Raw genomic sequence first — 17,871 nt, 5'->3', positions numbered from 1 at the left:
TGGAAAATATAATCTAAGATATAGAAAAACATTTACTGCAGCAATAAATGTTAGATGTAGAACTACTCAAGCAATAAATAACAGATGTCACAATTCTTTTTTTTTGGCCATATTTTCCCTCACAAGAGTTGAATCGTTGTTTTTCTTGCCGTATCAGTCACTTTTGAATACATTGAACTTCTCAAGTGAAAATTAAGGCAATGGTGCAAACTCTGGAAATCACAAATTCATTTATTTTTCAACCACTTCAGAAAACATTCATGGTTTGAATATGAAATATCAATATATTGCACTCCATGTATATAGTTGTATTACACTGATATAGTGGATAAACCGTCTGGGAACATGTAATCGTTACGCTGTGAAAGGCCACAAATAAGCATGATGATGCCATAATTAATGCATATATGCAACCTTGACATGGGCAAACTGACCTCTCATGCGGGACTGACGCAGCCTGCACAATACTCAGTAAAACCAGCATGCGTATGGTAAGGCACCATGAAATAAAACTGTTCTAAATTTAGCTATGAGCGTGTCTGTATACAATCATTGTTTACTGGTGAGGTGTATCAAAGAAGAATGTGAAAGTTATGTTTTACGAACAAGCATGTTTTCTTTCCAAAACATTTTGTTTCTGGATATGCTGATCATACCTTTTTAACTGGAAAGCTGTCAAAGAAGAAAGTAAGAAATATTATTTTATGTATATACTTTACAATTGTGATGTGCAGATGTACATCTATTTGTTACATGCAGAATACATCATATCTCTTAAGTAATTTTGAGTTTTACCATCTCCATTCTATTCAACCTGTTTATACCTATACCCTTGTGTGAAGTCTTTTTTTCCCGATGTGAAACAACAGTAGGGTGGTATTATATAAATATATATATTTCAGCTGTAACAGGGTTCATTAAGATTTCAAAAGTAACGATAGTTTGGATGGTGTAGCCTGAGGCATAATAGAGTGTCATATTGTCATGGTTGTGATATGCACAGGAGGCGAATTGGCAGAAAAGACTTGATTTTACATTTTAATTTAAACAACTGTCACAGTTAAAACCATGCAAAAAAAATTCTTGAAAAACCGCCATACTTAATGTTACTTTATAGACCAGCCATACTCCACTGTTTGTTTCTCCTGTTTCAACTTATTTCCGAATATAACTGTTCAAATTTTCCTGTCTCATACGGTTGTACACCTGTATGATGGTGATATTAGTGATGGCAGTTTGTGTAATTTTAATCAAGATTTCATCATGTAAAATCTACCTGGTTGGTCAAGAAGTTCACTGCACTTCTTTTACCACGTCACTCTACTCTAAATTGTAAAACATATATTTAAAGTAGTATGTACAGTATTACCTCGAAAGGGAAAGACTTAAACTTTTGCTCAAACTTTCTCCAATGAAACGTTCAACCATTCTTCATATCAAAAATAAAAATGAAGGGTCACTGTGCAAATTTTGGTACTACAGAAACAAATTCCCTAACATTAACCAATATTTAAAATTCAAAATGGCTGCCATTCCTGTGTTAACTCTATAGGAAAAATTTTTCAATTTTCGAAAAAGTAAGGTGAATATTTTTCTTACTGCAAGAGTTTTGAAATGAGCTCCCACAAGCGGTATATCAGAAAAGAATTGTACACATTTTTAGAGGCCGAATATCTATCATTGAGGTGCATTCTACCTCAAGAGTTTTTGAGGCTGGATCATAAGCTACATTGCTGTGCAGAGTGACAGCAATGGGTTATTATCAGTAATGGATAAGAAAGCTGGGCTTACCCATGCTTTAATCAAGTTGCGTTACCTCCATCCCTTCCTCCCTGTGCAAAAATTGCAAATAGAATAGACCCATGTCTGTAATACACATCATTATTTACCAAGATATTCATTCAGTGATGCTCATGGGGAAGGAAAGGATGTGTATACATGTATGGAACATTCATGGCATGTCTTAGTATGACATTGTCCAGCCAGTCCACTGAATGAAGTATGTACAATGTAGTTAGGTTCAATTGTGATGATGTATAAAACTGTAGGTACGCCAAACTCGGCAGTTCAACTCAACATCATTATATATATATAAACATGTGATCTTTTTCCTTGGTTGGAGTAGAAATGTCCACAAACTGCACATTTCAAAGTTCAACTCAAAGCATTCACTCGAAATCAATGTGTTTAATTACGGTTTAGCCTAACTAAGTTATCAGCATTTAAATGTGTGAATCCTTACAGTCAAGTTGATGTATTGCTAATGAGGCATACAGCGATCAATCTCCAGTGTTGTAATGGGCAGTATTTGTACATGTATGACCATTTGTGTCATTCTGTCTGTTTATAAATCAGAGAGTTTAGTTTAAATCCAGCCCCCAAGTAGTATGACCCACATGAATTAAACAAGTATTTTGCCGCCAGGATTATCTTGTCAAAGCAATATGTACACAATACAAAACCAGACTGAAAAATGTGTGTTTATAGTGCACAACACATACATGTTTGGTAGTCAAAGAATAGATACTCTTGATGTTAATTGGAGTTTGTACATGTGTTTCAGCAAAGAATAGATACTCTTGATGTTAATTGGAGTTTGTACATGTGTTTCGGCAAACAGCTTGTAGAAAATGTCCTGCACACATAATTTGTTGTGCCAAAACCAACCATATTGACAAAATCATTGAGGTTGTGGCATGCAAGCTTTTGCAAGTCTCAGAATTTTGAATGGCGTGAAATTTTATTTACATTCATGAAGGTGCTTCTTGTGAAAAGTCCCAAAATTCACTGATTTCAAGTCGTAATGTTGTTTTGTCTGGTCAAATTATTAGGGTATTTACGGTAGTATGTGGACACTGACAAGATTCTATGCAAGTATCTGCACATGGATGATTATCAGTGAATTTATAAGTCTTGGAATATATAAACGTTACACCAATCATATGCATATTTAGCTTCATATTTTGCACAGCATACTGCGTATAAATATTTCAGATGGTCATATCATTTATACGTGTTTGTCATGTAATTTGAATTTCCATAAATTCATGTGATATTTTGTAGAGACACTAGACCTTTGCCTAGGATAATAAGGATGAAATTATTGAAAGGGAGGAAATCAAATTTGATCAAAGCCATGTGTGCAAGCGATGATGTTGAAATATATCATTTTCAAAATCGCAGCCCACATGAAAACATAATTTGACAAAAGTTCATTTACTGTCATTTCACAAGATGGTTGTATGATGGTTGCACGATGAACTCTGTCATTACCTTGGCCTACATACGAAGGTGAACTGGTTCACAAGTTCATGTTCACATTATTATAAATATGCAATTCTAGATAGTGTGTATATTTACATGCAAGTACTTCAAAGGTACATTCAGAGGTTGCAATAACTCCCTATTTCTCTTCCTAGACTCCCAATCCAATATTTTTAGACAATCATTGATATCTTTAAAATACAGGACCCCCTGTCCCACATACATGTTATTATTCAAAGATTAAAATTTTCTATCTTTAGTTTTGATAGAGTCCCCAAAAGCGATCCAGTACCTAACATTTATCTAAAACTAATGGCAATTTTTTCAGTTCAAACGCCTGAAAAATAACAAAAAATTGTTATTATCACATACAAAAACATTCTGTAAAGTGCATACAGATATGTTACAAGTTGTGTCGATAGATGTCTATTGAATTTTCCAAGCTGAGTGTCAGTTGTACTGAAAGAAAAGGGATTATGTTTGCTTGTATTTTTGTCATAAATATTGACAAGAGTACACTATGTACAAAGAAATTTTCACATTTCATAACGAAATAGAAATAGGAGCTTTAGAAAATGTCCATGTGTTTCTTAAATTACAAATGTAAAAATACGTACATTTGACATGATTCATATGAGTGAGATCATAAACAAAATAATATAAATTACTATGTAATTCTTTTTGTTAAATTATTTGGAAAATTTGTGTTCATCCGGTGATATGGTTTCCCAAAACATATGTTTTCTTTATTGAACAAATCAATATTATGTATTGGTAATTTTATGGAATTGATTATGAAAAGCAAAACAGCATTTGATGAACCCATTCGACAATTATTTAAGAGTGCATTAGTGATGTTCACAGTCAAAAAGGAATTTGAATCTAACTCACCATGAATAAAACAAATGAAAAGTGAGGTTTATATGTATGTGTAAAGACTTGTGGTCTTGTATAAGAACAGTACACGCGTATGTGCAGTTAGACATGTTTGATACGGCCTGTATGTGTACATTTACATTTATGGATTTAAACAGTATGAAAAATGCGTTAATAAAATATTTCAAGTCATAAAGAGAAGAAACTGCAGCTGGTGCATCTGTAATGACTTTCACATTTTTTTCAACTTGCTTTAGTGGAAAACGTTACCAGTGAATGTAAAATCCCCACTCACGTGAATGTGTACGAACACATGTTAGATCGTCAAAGTTATTATTATTAGTGCTGTGATATTCACAACGTTATCTAATTTTGAAAATTTGTGGTCAAATGTGGCACTGAGAAAGACATTAAGACTTTTCTTACATTCTACCTGAAAGTTATCATGCTCTATCTCTTTGAAAAAAAAAACCTCACAGACATTTCAGGAGAATTCTGTAAGATTTCTTATCCATGTACTCTTGAATTATTTCAAGAAGACTGTAAACAAATACTACTTTGCGCGAGTTCCAATCGATTTAATTTACATATATGTAAGTTACAGCAGAAAGATTCAATATACCCAGGGTAGTTACTTCTCCTGATGTTTGAAACATGCATTGTTGCACATGAAAATCAATACTGTTTACATGTATGTAGTATTCCAACAGTAAATGACATCTATCTTAAAGATTGGCATGTACTGTTGAAACTACCTTATATACCAGTATGAATATAAAAATTTCATATTGAAAACAAATGTGTTTAAAATGAATGTATGTGAACTTTCTAGAAGCAGCTAGCAGTAATTCAGAAAGAATATTAATCCATGATATCAGAAGAAATTTGTTCACAATTAAACAGCTCATTCTGGCAGTAAGTTCTTATACTGTGTTTCCTTGCCAACTAAACAATCCATGCTACATGAAGAGATACATAAATCAACAACTGAAATGTCAGATATCTGTGAAAAACTTAAAGCATCAACTTCTCATCTTAAGCCATTTGAATTGTCGCTAAGTCATATTTTAAGAGAATAGCTACATGATGAACTTGGTAATTACATGTCTGAAAGGTATACTGTCACCTGTTCCAATTTTGCCACAGTTACCATGGAAAGAGAAAATCTAACCAATCATAGATTTTAAGCGGATGGCTGCTTTTTAAAAACAGAGCCCTCACATGGGCATTTTGAATACCAAGGAATGCCTCTTTTGACCATATATGGGCATATTTAGATTACAGGTGACTGTATGCCTTTAATAAGTTTATGGACACATAGTTTTATGAATGTTACTGCAGTTTTCTGGCAAAAAATCCTACAGAACCACTTTTACCAGTATATGTGATGTCTTTAATATGAGAGAGAATGTAATTTGTGTTTTATCTGAACTCCTCTTGAGTGGTTCAGTATGGCATTCAATGCACAATGTTACATATTGTTACCAGTCTTTCCAAATTCACAATGATTATTTTTAATATGAAAAAGCATGTTTTATAATTGGTAAAGTATGCACAAAGTACATGATGTACATCTCATGAGACATGCATGTAATACTGGTCACATATCATGATATGCATGTTTATTAATTTTATTTTATATATATACCGGTACATACACACACACACACACATATATATATATATAATATATATATATATATATATATATATATATATAAGTGAAGACTAGGAAAAACTATGATACCAAGTTTCTTTACTAGGTAGACAGCAAGGAATTGTTGATTACATGTATGTCAGCTATGTAAATTTGAGGGATAGACCACAAGAACGTGTATAGTGAAAAATCTTGTCTGGGGATGTGTTTTGTCAAAGACACAGGGAAGTGGATAGCAAAGCAAAAGAAACAACTTTTCTCTGAGTAAGAAGGCAGCATTCATAGCTGAAAACAGATATTCTCTAACTGGTCTAAAAGTAAATCTTGTGTGATAAAAGACAGAGCTCTCCCATGTGCAACCAATCCTTTCAAGGATCTTGGTTGGATCCCAAACCCTTTTGTCCATCAGACTTTCATTTTATGGGATTATCACTCAAAGGACAATAAAGGTATATCTGTTCAGCCAGGTTAAACATGAATTCAAATCCTTGGGGTAAATTCAAGTAACTGTTGAAAGTTTCTGATTGGATAAAACAAAGTTTAATCCAGATGAGTTTGTCTGTCACTGTTATAATACAAGTGAAAAAGCTATTAAATTTTGTAGTTGTTGTAATTGAGTGGTAGGTGTATGTGATTGGTTGTTATGCTCACAACAAAAGCTAAAAGCCCTCGCTTTCTACCAGTATTTGTGTAATCAAGGTCATGCGTTGTGCTTCAAGGTTTTGAGTTCGCCCAACCTACGGTGAACAGTAGAGATGACAATGACAATGTCACTGTCATGCAGTGAATTTGCACGACATCAAAATGTCAAGAGTTCAACCCTGCATATTGAGCAATAAAACTAGTCTCTGGTCTCCAAGTTACAGCACACCAAATATGACCTCTGTACCGTTCGGACTCATTCAGATACCCATTGGGATCAAATTGTTAACATGACAGGCTGTTTTCTAAACATCTTCTACCCTTTACACAAATATCCAGTGATCAGTGTTACTGATTAGATGAGTGTAATACAAATTACATGCATGCATACACTGCCTAAACCTACATTAATGTAGAAAAACGTGGCATAGAATGATTTATTTCGGTTTTCACACATTTTTGCGCATGTATTACCTGTTTCAATATGAATTAAATACATAATATAATAACAAATTAATTTTAATCATTGATGTGAATAAAGTACCTGTGAAGTATGACCAGTCATATTAAAATTTTTCTGGTACAACTATTCCAAGGAAAACTCAAAATATGTGCTTCGACATGCAGTTGTCTTCCGCCATAGTATTTGACATAGCAACGAAGTGGTCAGTGTAATTGAAAAGCGCCATCTATTGTGGAGTAGCAACTTACCCATCAAGGCTAGGCACACTCAGTGGTCCTTATAAAACGTGCTACAGATACAGTCTCATGAATTATTTTCCAACCATCCATTTATATTTAAAGCCATACAGGCGGTAAATCCCAGTGTTCTTAAATATTTTTTACTGTGTATCGACAAGGTTTTTGTGTGTTCTGGAGTGAGAAGAAAGAAATATCCAGTTTGGTTTGCCAGCACAGCCCTTAAATCAGCTTAATGTATTGTTTTTGTGTACAACTGAATATCTAGCTTGTGTTGATTTTACCTTGTAAGCATTGACAAAATGCATCATATAGAGAGATAATACATTGTGTATAAAAAACAGAATTCTAGGTTTTTCACCTTGTCTACAGGGAATACGCCGTAAAAGTATATCAGCATGTAAAAGATGAAAATATCTGCCAGAAAAAATGATCAAAATTTGCATATGACGCTTTAGCACAAATCTTAAATGACCTACATGTATACCACAAATAAAGATTATCCATCAAAAGTAAAAAATGTTAAAGATGACCAGCAACACTTTCTGTCTCATCAGATTCAACCTCCAGTTCCACCAAAATACCAACAGATGACACTTGTCGAATGCAGAGTTTTATGATGTTCATTTACCATCATGTTCTGCTAATAATGTACCCCTCCCGGCCCATACAAGATGAACACAAACTTTGCATTACATAATGTATGAGGCAAAGCCGAGTATATTGTGGAGTGCAAAGTTTGCTTGATCCATCTTTGGCAGGGATGTTGTACATTCTTGCTATCATTTTACACTTTTGATAATGCCAGTGAATTTGGAGAAGTCGAAGGCATCTAGGGGCCACCATACTGGATAATTTGATACATTATCTGTAACAATCTGGGGGCATGACGTCACAAAATTAACTGGTATTAGCAAAGCTGTAATGTAATATTAGATATTGGACGTCTCCTCTTTTCAAGTCACCGCTTCGGATTTGCTTAAGGCTTTGTGTGTGGTGAGCCACCTGTCAGGATATTTCATAGTCAACCATCCGCTATGTGGTCTCAGATAAAACAATTCAAGCCAGAGCATTTTCTCTCATACACTCCACCCTTCTCACCACAAAATTTTGACAACCTTTTGTACTCTATTGCACAATTAAACCTCTGAGACCTGCAAGTGACAGAATGAGAGTCATACAAAAATTCATGTGTTGTGATACTACAGTGACCAGAAAGATCTGTCTTGTGTGGTTTAAATCACTTTTCAGACATTTTAAACTCTCATTAGTATGGTGCCTGTACATGTAACACAGTTATTAGCTCCGCTGTCAGCGACGCGGAGCTTATCAAATAGGTTGATTTTCCGTCGTCGTCTGTCGTCCGTCGTCCGTCGTCCGTCGTCGTCCGTCGTCCGTCAACAATTGCCTTCTCCTCTGAAACCGCAAGTCCAATTGCTTTGAAATTTTATATGCAGTTCACTTGGGGTGACCTCACCTAAGTTTGTTCAAATTGTGGTGATATTTGCATATTTGTATTTTTGGGGCATTTTTTGGTGTTTTTGGTAAAAAAATCTTCTTCTCTGAAACCGCTTGTCCGATTGCTTTGAAATTTGATATGCAGTTTACTTAGGGTGACTTCAGTCAGATTTGTTCAAATCGTGTTGAAATTTGCATATTTGTATTTTTAAGGCAATTTTTGTCATTTTTGGTAAAAAAATCTTTAAAAATCTTCTTCTTCAAAACTACAAGTCAGATAGCTTTGATATTTGGTACATATGTCCCTAGGGATGATCTATTTCAGATTTGTTCAAATTGTGCAGAAATATGCAAATTTGCATTTTTAAGGCAATTTTTGCCATTTTTGGTCAAAAAATGTATTTTTTCAAAAAGTACTGGTCTGATAGTTTTGAAATTTGGTATACAGGTTCCTATAGATAAACTTAGTAATATGTATTGAATTTCTGATGAAATCTGTAATTTTGTATTTTTGGGGCAATTTTTGCCATTTTTGGTCAAAAAATGTGTATTTCCAAAACTGCTCATCTGATAGCTTTGAAATTTGGTATACAGGTTCCTACAGATGAACTTAATGATATTTATTGAAATTATGATGAAATCTGCAATTTTGTAATTTTGGGTTAATTTTTTCCATTTTTGGTCAAAAAATGTGTATTTCCAAAACTACTCATCTGATAGCTTTTCAATTTGGTATACAGGTTCCTACAGATCACCTTAATGATATTTATTGAAATTATGATGAAATCTGCAATTTTGTAATTTTGGGGCAATTTTTGCCATTTTTGGTCAAAAAGTGTGTTTCTCAAAAAGTACTGTTCTGATAGCTTTGAAATTTGGTATACAGGTTTCTACAGATGAGCTAAGTAATATATATTGAATTTCTGATGAAATCTGTAATTTTGTATTTTTGGGGCAATGTTGCCATTTTTGGTCAGAAAGTTTCAGTCTTAAAAAACTACTCATCGGATAGCTTTGGTTAACATGTTCTTAGGGATGATCCGATGTGATATATTCAAAGTATGATGAAATTGTGTATTTTTGCAGCTTATTTTAGCCACTTTTTTCTGGCCATTGCATTGAGCTATCAAAGATTTCCACCTTCTTCATCAACATGTGTCAAAAATAGATACTCTCTACATAAACATAGCGGAGCTATATCGGCCGCTAGGTCGCTTGTTAATAATTGGTGTAGAAAGGTGCATTTGTGTATCACTAATTAATCATGCAATATAAACCTGTTTACATTGACATCATTTTTTCACTCCTTACTTTGACATTAACTCACAGAAAACTTGAGTGATGAGTCAGTCAATAATGTCTGAATCTTCAAGCTCAAGAAAGTCAACTTTTATATTATTAATGGCCAGTTTTGCAGATGAACATCTTATGTTGAATTTGAGTTGATGTAGGAGTTTGTCTTTGAATATTGTCATATTTCATAATATTTGAATATCAACAGCAGTTACATGTAGATTGTAATATGGATTAAACAGCTTTGTGCAGGGTTCATAATATTCTCGTCGAAATCATGATAAACCATCCATCCACTCAACGAGATAAAAATTAAGGGTTTTTGGATGGCATGTATGTGTGAAGACGTACATGTTGTACAAAATCAAAGATTATGTTAATGAACCAAAAGATAAATTTATTTCAACAAATTTGCAATAAAACAGATCTGCATATAGCTACTACTGTCAAAATGCAAAACTAGAAAACGCCCACACGGTGTAATCTAATACTCACGTGCCATTTGCTCAAGAAGTTGATGGAGCGATTTTGCTTGATGCTTTGATTTTGTTTCTCTGTTGTTTTCAAACAAGCAAGCAAAATGTTGATTTTCTAGGTATTTAGAAAAGAAGAACGCCTGCTGTAATCGTCAATACTGAATAACAGCCATAAAGCTAGAAAGTTCATGAAATATAACCCACACATTTTTAAAAGTATTTAGCTACATGTTCTTATTTCGTTTCTAATTTCACAGTAGATATCTCACCAAAATTGTTGTATATCTGGGACCTACACTCTGTCCATGTGTATATAATCAAAAAGTGTATCATTCACATGTAAAGTCAAATATTACCAGTTCATATCATTGAACTTTGGAGGTTTAAAGAGAACACAGCAGTGGTGCCCACAGGCAATTGAAAAAGTCACAGGTAGTGTTATACTGGATTTGCAACTGTTTCACCCGCCGGTAATATCTATTTCTGTATTCAATCACACTATCAAGGCGGGATTCGACTGTGTGGCACACTAGTCCTGATTCAGTCACACAAAGATTAAACTCACAGTCACAGACAGTTTTTTGGCTGGTGACAAGATCTCCTGAGCTATCTGCATGACCCTTCTTTGACACAAATCAGGGTCATGTCCTAAAATTCCCCTTTGTAAAGTCTCATGTGTTATTGGCCCCATCCGTCCGTTTGTAGACCAAATTTGTGGAGCTAAAAACTCAAAAACTATTACACCTAAGGTGGCTAGCTTTTGTATTAAGACTGTTTGAGCATAAAATATGCATGTTTGTATTTTTAAAAGTTTTGGGGAATTTTTTTTTTAAAGTTTTCTTCAGGAACGACTTGTCCAATAGGTCTTGATTTTAATTTTAGGTTTCTTTTAGGATGACCTGATATAAGATATATCCAAATGGTGGAGAAATGTCAATATGTAAACAGTGTGCCAAATTTTGTAATTTTGTACTTTTTTCAGAACTGCTTGAGTAATAGCTTTGCAAGGTATTGAATGGCTTCTGAGATTAAGTTTGACTTGTGTAAATTATTATGACTTGCAAATGTAAACTTTTAGAGCAGTTACCTCTTTTGTCAGAACATCATATTCTGCGCAAAATGCTAGTCCAACAAATTTAGTTTACAGGTAACCTGGTTCCTAGGCATGTCGGCTTTATATATTGTGCAAATGATTATGAAATATACCAGTGCTGTCTTAATTTTTATGAAAAAGATTTACCTATTTGAGTTATTTCCATATTTGATATTTGAGGTGCCATGGACTGGTTAAAAAGTGTTCCAGAAAAAATCTTTTTTTGATTACATATTGTATTCTTATTTCATCATTATACAACCATATGACATGGTGTAAAAGAGACTTACTTTGATTGAAACTGCTCTGAAGTAAGTTTCTTGAGGTGAGGATGGTGTAAAAGAGACTTAATTTTATGAAATGCATGATTGACAGCTTTACTCTTTGAGTATACTGGCAGTCAGGAATCATCTCAGCATAGACAGAGGCATACTGTATGTTCATTCACCAAGATGCACATGTAAACACAAATTTGCCCATGGAGAGGACAGGCTTGACATTTTGCGAGAGTCAAATTTCCGTTATCGTATGTTTGGCTTGAAAAGCATTGCCAACAGGCATGTAACTTATCTGTATAATGCATACTGTTTCAGAAGATGTCTGTTTCTGATGCTGCGAGCTGATTCTGTCTTGAAGGTCAATTTTCTCCCGTTTGAAATCAGAATGTCACGAAAAAGTTGGTTTCCTGCGCAGAGCACGTGTTCACGAAATGGTCTCTGTTGTAGAAAGCGGTATAGTGTCTTGTTTTGCCCAAAGCAAGAGATTTAAGCAGTCATTGTGTTGCGTGTGTTGTATAATAACAAGACTCTCATTGTCCTTGTAAGTTTATAGTTTTCGAAATACCGTTGATCGTGATTTCAGGTTTGTCACTAAAAATAGCTGTGCATGCGCAACTTCGGACAAATCTGCCTGAATTTTGGACAAATTTTATCGTTGTATGCACAGCTGTTGTTGCAGCTTGTAGTCTAAACCATAAATTCATATGAATTAGTGTGACTTTTTGTAGCCATTGCAACACGAGCAGGTTTTATTTTCGTTGTTTATGTGGAAAATACTGACAAATATTTATTTATGCATGTTAATGAGAGAAAAGTGACGTTGTGTCATTTGCAATCAGCGCTATTCAACAATAGCAGCTACAAAATACAACACTGCTCTTGTTCATCCTGTCTGAATTGCCAAATGTGTCATCGTCACCTGAAATTGTCTGTAATAACAGTGAATAGGATTACAGACTTGATAATAAAAATATAGCATTATGTAGGCGATATTGGTTGGGGTAACTTTCACGGTCAATAAACTATTTATGTTCTCCTCATATGTAAAGTGCATGTTGTCCTGGCCCAGAAATTGAAAGATTGAAACTAATGCCCAAATTTTCCTCAAGAAAACTTTCAAACATTCCCTTATGAAATCAAGGATAAAAAATCAGAGGCCACCGTGAAATATTTGGTACCAGAGAAACAAATTACCTAAAATTTACCAACACCTTGAATCAAATAGCTGCTATTCCTTTGTTAACTGTACAAATAATTTTCGACGAGCATCCTGTTCTTTGGAAACTTTTGAAAGGGGGTAATAAACTGTTATAGAGTTTAAACCATGATCTGTTGTAGCTATCTTGTGTCATGTCTTTTGTTTTGGTATTTGAACTATAACTACAGTGAATTGTGTTTTTCACTCTCAATGTATTCGAGCGTTTACTATACTTGGCAAAATTTAATTGAAATCCACTTGCCCAGTCAAAAAATAAATATTTTCTTATTATGATAATACATCAGTATCATTATTCATATTAACAGTGTTCTCAGGGCTCTTTTAAGAATAATTTGCTCCTATTGCCACTCATTGAAAGGAAACAAAACCTGTAACTAAACTCCCAAGATATGTCACATTTAATGCTTTTTTTTTACTTTCTGTCAACAGAGAGGGCTGACACCGCAAGAGGTGGTAGTGGCTCAGCTGACAGCTTGTAAATCCCTCCTGTTCTGCCACTGCAATGAATACCAGCAACCAAGACTTTGCCAGGATACGCACAAAGACAGACAGTGAGAAAACACAGAGGTAAGGATGTCTATGACGCTTCATGCTGGGTTTGAGTTTGGGCCACACACTGTTGAACAAGGGTCTACAAAGTTCTAGTCTAGAACCTCTCCTCGGCTTCGGTGTACAATGTGCTTCCCCGGAAACCTACAACCGGAGCACAGCATACATTTAAGCTAAGGAGAAGCACTGGAGTAATGTCATCCATGATCCCTTGGTGGATTTGCTGTGATCTTGGACTACAAAGCTGTTACATTTTTTTGAAAAAGTCAAGACAGTACTGCGGTAGTATATTAGATAGTCATTGTTTTGCTTTCACAGTAAAATTCAGTAAAAGCCTTGCATTGGATTTGTGCAATGGTAATATACATCATGAAAAAATCATGGGATAGTTTTTTTGGAAGATTATCACATTTTCACACATTATCAACCACACCTTCACTGAAAAAGAGGCGCATCTATCACAGTTACTAATTCACAATGCAACATCCAATCTCCAACCTCCACTGATATACGCCTTACTAAGGCCAATGAAACCAGGGACATGTGCAGCGTCTCAGAAGATTGTAGCTTATTGGTTGACTGAATATCAATGTCCCTGTTGAATCATTTCAAAATTGCCAATCAGCTTCCAAATAGCTTGAGCTTCAGACTCCTTAAGGTGCTGTAAATAATGAAAGTATTCCAGTCAGATATGACCTTCCGAGCTGCTACACATCAGGAGGAAACTAGGCTTGCTCTACCACTTTGCTGATCCAGGCTTCATTGTTAAAAATCCGGGCAGAAAAGACACACACTGCAAAGACATTCAGGAGCTGTGAGAGAGTCTTATAGTAGAGGTACCAATTGAGGCTTGCCTGATGTCATTCCTTTTTAAATACATTTTAATAACACTATCAACAGTCCTGCCTTTCGTAACTTCAAGAATTACAGCAGAGACATCTTCCATTTAAAGGGATTACAGTAACCCCTCACTAGTCCTGCACATTTCACCATGTTTACAAGCTTCGCAATTCACACATAATGACCCAAATGATTCTTCTAACAATCACAGTGCCTTACTGATGACATGACAATATCTTTGCATATGGAGGAGGTGGGGGGGGATTCACACCAAGAATTGTAAACGTGTATAATGTACAAGGGAGTAAAGAGGATGTGAAGAGTGAATTAAGTTTTTAAATCAGCACTAACTGATGTGAGCGGGAAGATACTATTTTTGTGAAAAAATCAAGATATTCTTATTTCAGTTCCATGGACTGGTTACAGAAAAAAATCTTTTTTGATAACATGATGTTCTTTTTTTTCATCATCACAGTCATATGACACAGGGTCCATGAAAGTCTTGCCTTGATTTCCTGTCTGCCTAATTTGTAACGTTGAATTCTGATTCACTATCAGTACAAAAATCATGACATGTTTATCTTTAGGCAGATCTTACCTTGGTGTTGTAGGGATGTAGAATGGAACAAGGTTGTGTTCTTTGCATGATAAGCAAGAGAGATGGAGGTGTGGTACAGTTGATTGGAAACAAAATGGAGGGGCTTTTTTGGTGGTACAATAGGTGGTACAATTCAGTGTATCTCATAGAGCTGATTTGATTGCTGGTTATTCTTCTAACACCCTCTGATTAGCCATCTCAGAATTTCTACTCACCAAGTGTTACATTTGCCACCCCAACAGTTGCCTGCAATTCAAGACAGTGGCTTCATACTGTATGTGACGATCACAAAAACACATACAGATATGTCCAATAAAGAGGAAAAAGTATATACAGTACTTCAGAATCCAGATACTGCATCTCTCTTCCTCCCCTGTCCTCTCCCCATTGTCCCTCCCACTGCCCACTCTACCCCCCTCTCTCTCTCTCTCTCTCCATCCCCGGACCTTAATTGCCTTTTTGGATATTATAGTAATTATTATATATTATAGAAATAACGGGCGACGCGCTGACCATTAACGTTTATTTGTGGGCAAGGGCGAGAGGAAAGCCAAAATTACTTGGCGAGGCTCGCCAGGCCTGTTAATTTGCTTTCCTCGAGTCCGCGCCCACAAATAAACGTTAATGGTCAGAGCGGAGTCTGTTATTTCCATTATATTATCAGCGAACCCAAGAAAACCGTCAAAACTCCGAAAATTCAGGAGCGAATGACAACTGGGCCCCAGAAACTGAGCAATACGTTACGCACTGTCACACACGCTGTAAAAAATTGGCAAATCAGGAGATTTTTCAAAAAAAGTATCTCAACTTGACTACAAGTGCTCCATTTTTTTTGGTGATTGATTATGATTTACGTTTGAGCTGTAAAGTTACGATACTTTGAGTTGTTAATCTTATTATTCATATTCACGGGCATGTAAACAAACCATTACTGTGTATTTGTGGTCAGTCACGTGGTTCAGCTCGCCCAATCAAATGCGACGGGCAGGGCATGGTAATATAATGGTAGATTAATGGTAGAATGAGAGCAATATTGCCAATATTTCAATATTTCTATCTAGCTCATATTGTACTCACTCTGAAATGACATAGGAGCCGGTGATATTTGCTAATGACCTCTTAGTATTGACTACATGCGCCTTGAATCTTGGGGCAAATTATTTAATTCATTTGTCTCTCTCACAGATGTTATAGAATGTAGATATGCTAATCTTTAACCCTGTCAGCACCATGGTTTAGCCCAAACCAATCATTATCATTAGTGATTGTGGACCTTAGTACAGGGAATTGGGTGTGAAGAGGTTAATTAGTGTGTATTGCAAGGAATGATATAAGCATTTCATGAACATTTGTGTTATTATATAAAATTCTCCACAGCCGCAATCTTTTAAAAAAACTGACAGAATATTTCTACAGTAGTACCAGATGTAAATGCTATGCTCAATAAGATGTGAATGTAAAAAGTATTTTATTGGATTGAATTCTTGGTAAACATGAGGATTTGTACTTTTATATAAACACGAAGTGAAAGCAATCAAACATGCCCTATTTCCCATCGACCCTCGATGGAATTGTGTAACCCTGGAAAAAAAAATAGTAAGCAAGCTGTGATTTGTGAACTCTATGAGGTTGACGTGTGGTTGTCTGTTGAATTCCCAATCATGCAGGTATGCAAACTCATCAAGGATGAGATACTGTTTCCTTTCAAAGTAAATCCAAAAGACTCCCCCCAAGTTGCATTCTACTTTGGTTTTACATAAATAATAAAATTCTGTGTCTTACTGTATCAGTGCTTCTATACCAATACCGTTGCATGCTGTTACTCATGAGTGCACAGTGTTCCAGCTCAAACATGTCCGTTTCTTACCACATCTGTAAAACAGCCTGTATCATTCATATACTTGCTATTTATTCATAACTTTTGGAATGTTGTTTTGAAATCAAATGCCTGATGGTTCATTTGTCTTTTTCATATTGTAATGAATTATGGCTATGCTTCAGGTGAAGACTGTTGAATTGCTTCGTGCTATTCTTGCAAGCAAGAACTTTTATTCCACTCTGCAAATGCTGTGCAAAAGCATCAAATCACCTCTTGTAGTAAACCTAATGCCAGCAGCTACCAACCCAAAGAAGCCTGTGGTTAAAACGATGCTGATAGCATTCAACCAAAATAACCACCCATGTCCATTATGCCATAACAATCAACATCATAACCATTATTAGAACATCCATGTGCAAGTTGCTGCTATTAAAAGTACAAACTAGACCAAATTAAAAAGAATAGTTTTTATGTCCCATTCTCACACACTTCAATCTAACACTGGCCCTATCAGCCCTTTTTTTCGTATACACTCAGAAAAAAATTTGATATGACAAAATAATTGTAGGTTATAGTAGAAAATGTTATTGTCTATAGGATAACAGGATTGTCAAAATTACTGCTAAATGTAAAAATACCTGTGTAAACATCAATGTTTTATCTGTCTGAGTGTCAAAATCACTGCTACATGTAAAAATATTTGTATTTTATTTACATATGAATAGTTTCATCTTGTAAATTCAAGAAATAAGGGCCATAAAATCCTGAATCTCTACTGGAAAAGGCCTAGGATGAAAAAAAAAAACATTTTTTTTTTGTTTGCCTTATATATAATTCAAATTCAAATAGATTGCCAATATTAAAAGGGAAATCAAACAACTAAAATGATAGGGCTTCAATGAAAGTATACAGAAGACGGTACCCACACATGAATTTTCCATGGCTGTCATGCATATATCCAATGATTGCAGAAAATTATCTGTCAACAATTGGGAGTGTTAAATTTCAGCAAAAGTTGTCAGCTCATCCTCTGCCTGATCGTTCCTAGTTGTGTGAGACACTAGGGTATTGCGCATTACTTGGCAGGGATACAGCAAATGATCACAATTA

At 35.1% G+C, this 17,871-nt stretch overlaps 1 protein-coding gene across 5 annotated transcripts in view; it reads left to right on the top strand.

The window, feature by feature from the left end:
- LOC139115637 (nuclear receptor coactivator 2-like) overlaps positions 1-17,871 on the top strand; it is an 89,680-nt gene that overhangs the window by 40,888 nt on the left and 30,921 nt on the right. For all 5 annotated transcript variants that reach the window (XM_070677912.1, XM_070677913.1, XM_070677914.1 and 2 more), the window contains one exon: positions 13,385-13,522. In XM_070677912.1, coding sequence (XP_070534013.1) covers positions 13,458-13,522 — 65 coding nt within the window. In that variant the 5' untranslated portion in view covers positions 13,385-13,457. The remainder of the gene's footprint in view (positions 1-13,384; positions 13,523-17,871) is intronic.

The sequence above is a fragment of the Ptychodera flava genome, chromosome 17 (assembly GCF_041260155.1).
Source record: "Ptychodera flava strain L36383 chromosome 17, AS_Pfla_20210202, whole genome shotgun sequence".
Taxonomy (NCBI): Eukaryota; Metazoa; Hemichordata; class Enteropneusta; family Ptychoderidae; genus Ptychodera; species Ptychodera flava.
The sequence above is the reverse complement of the archived record's forward strand: the minus strand, read 5'-3'. Positions and strand labels throughout refer to the sequence as shown.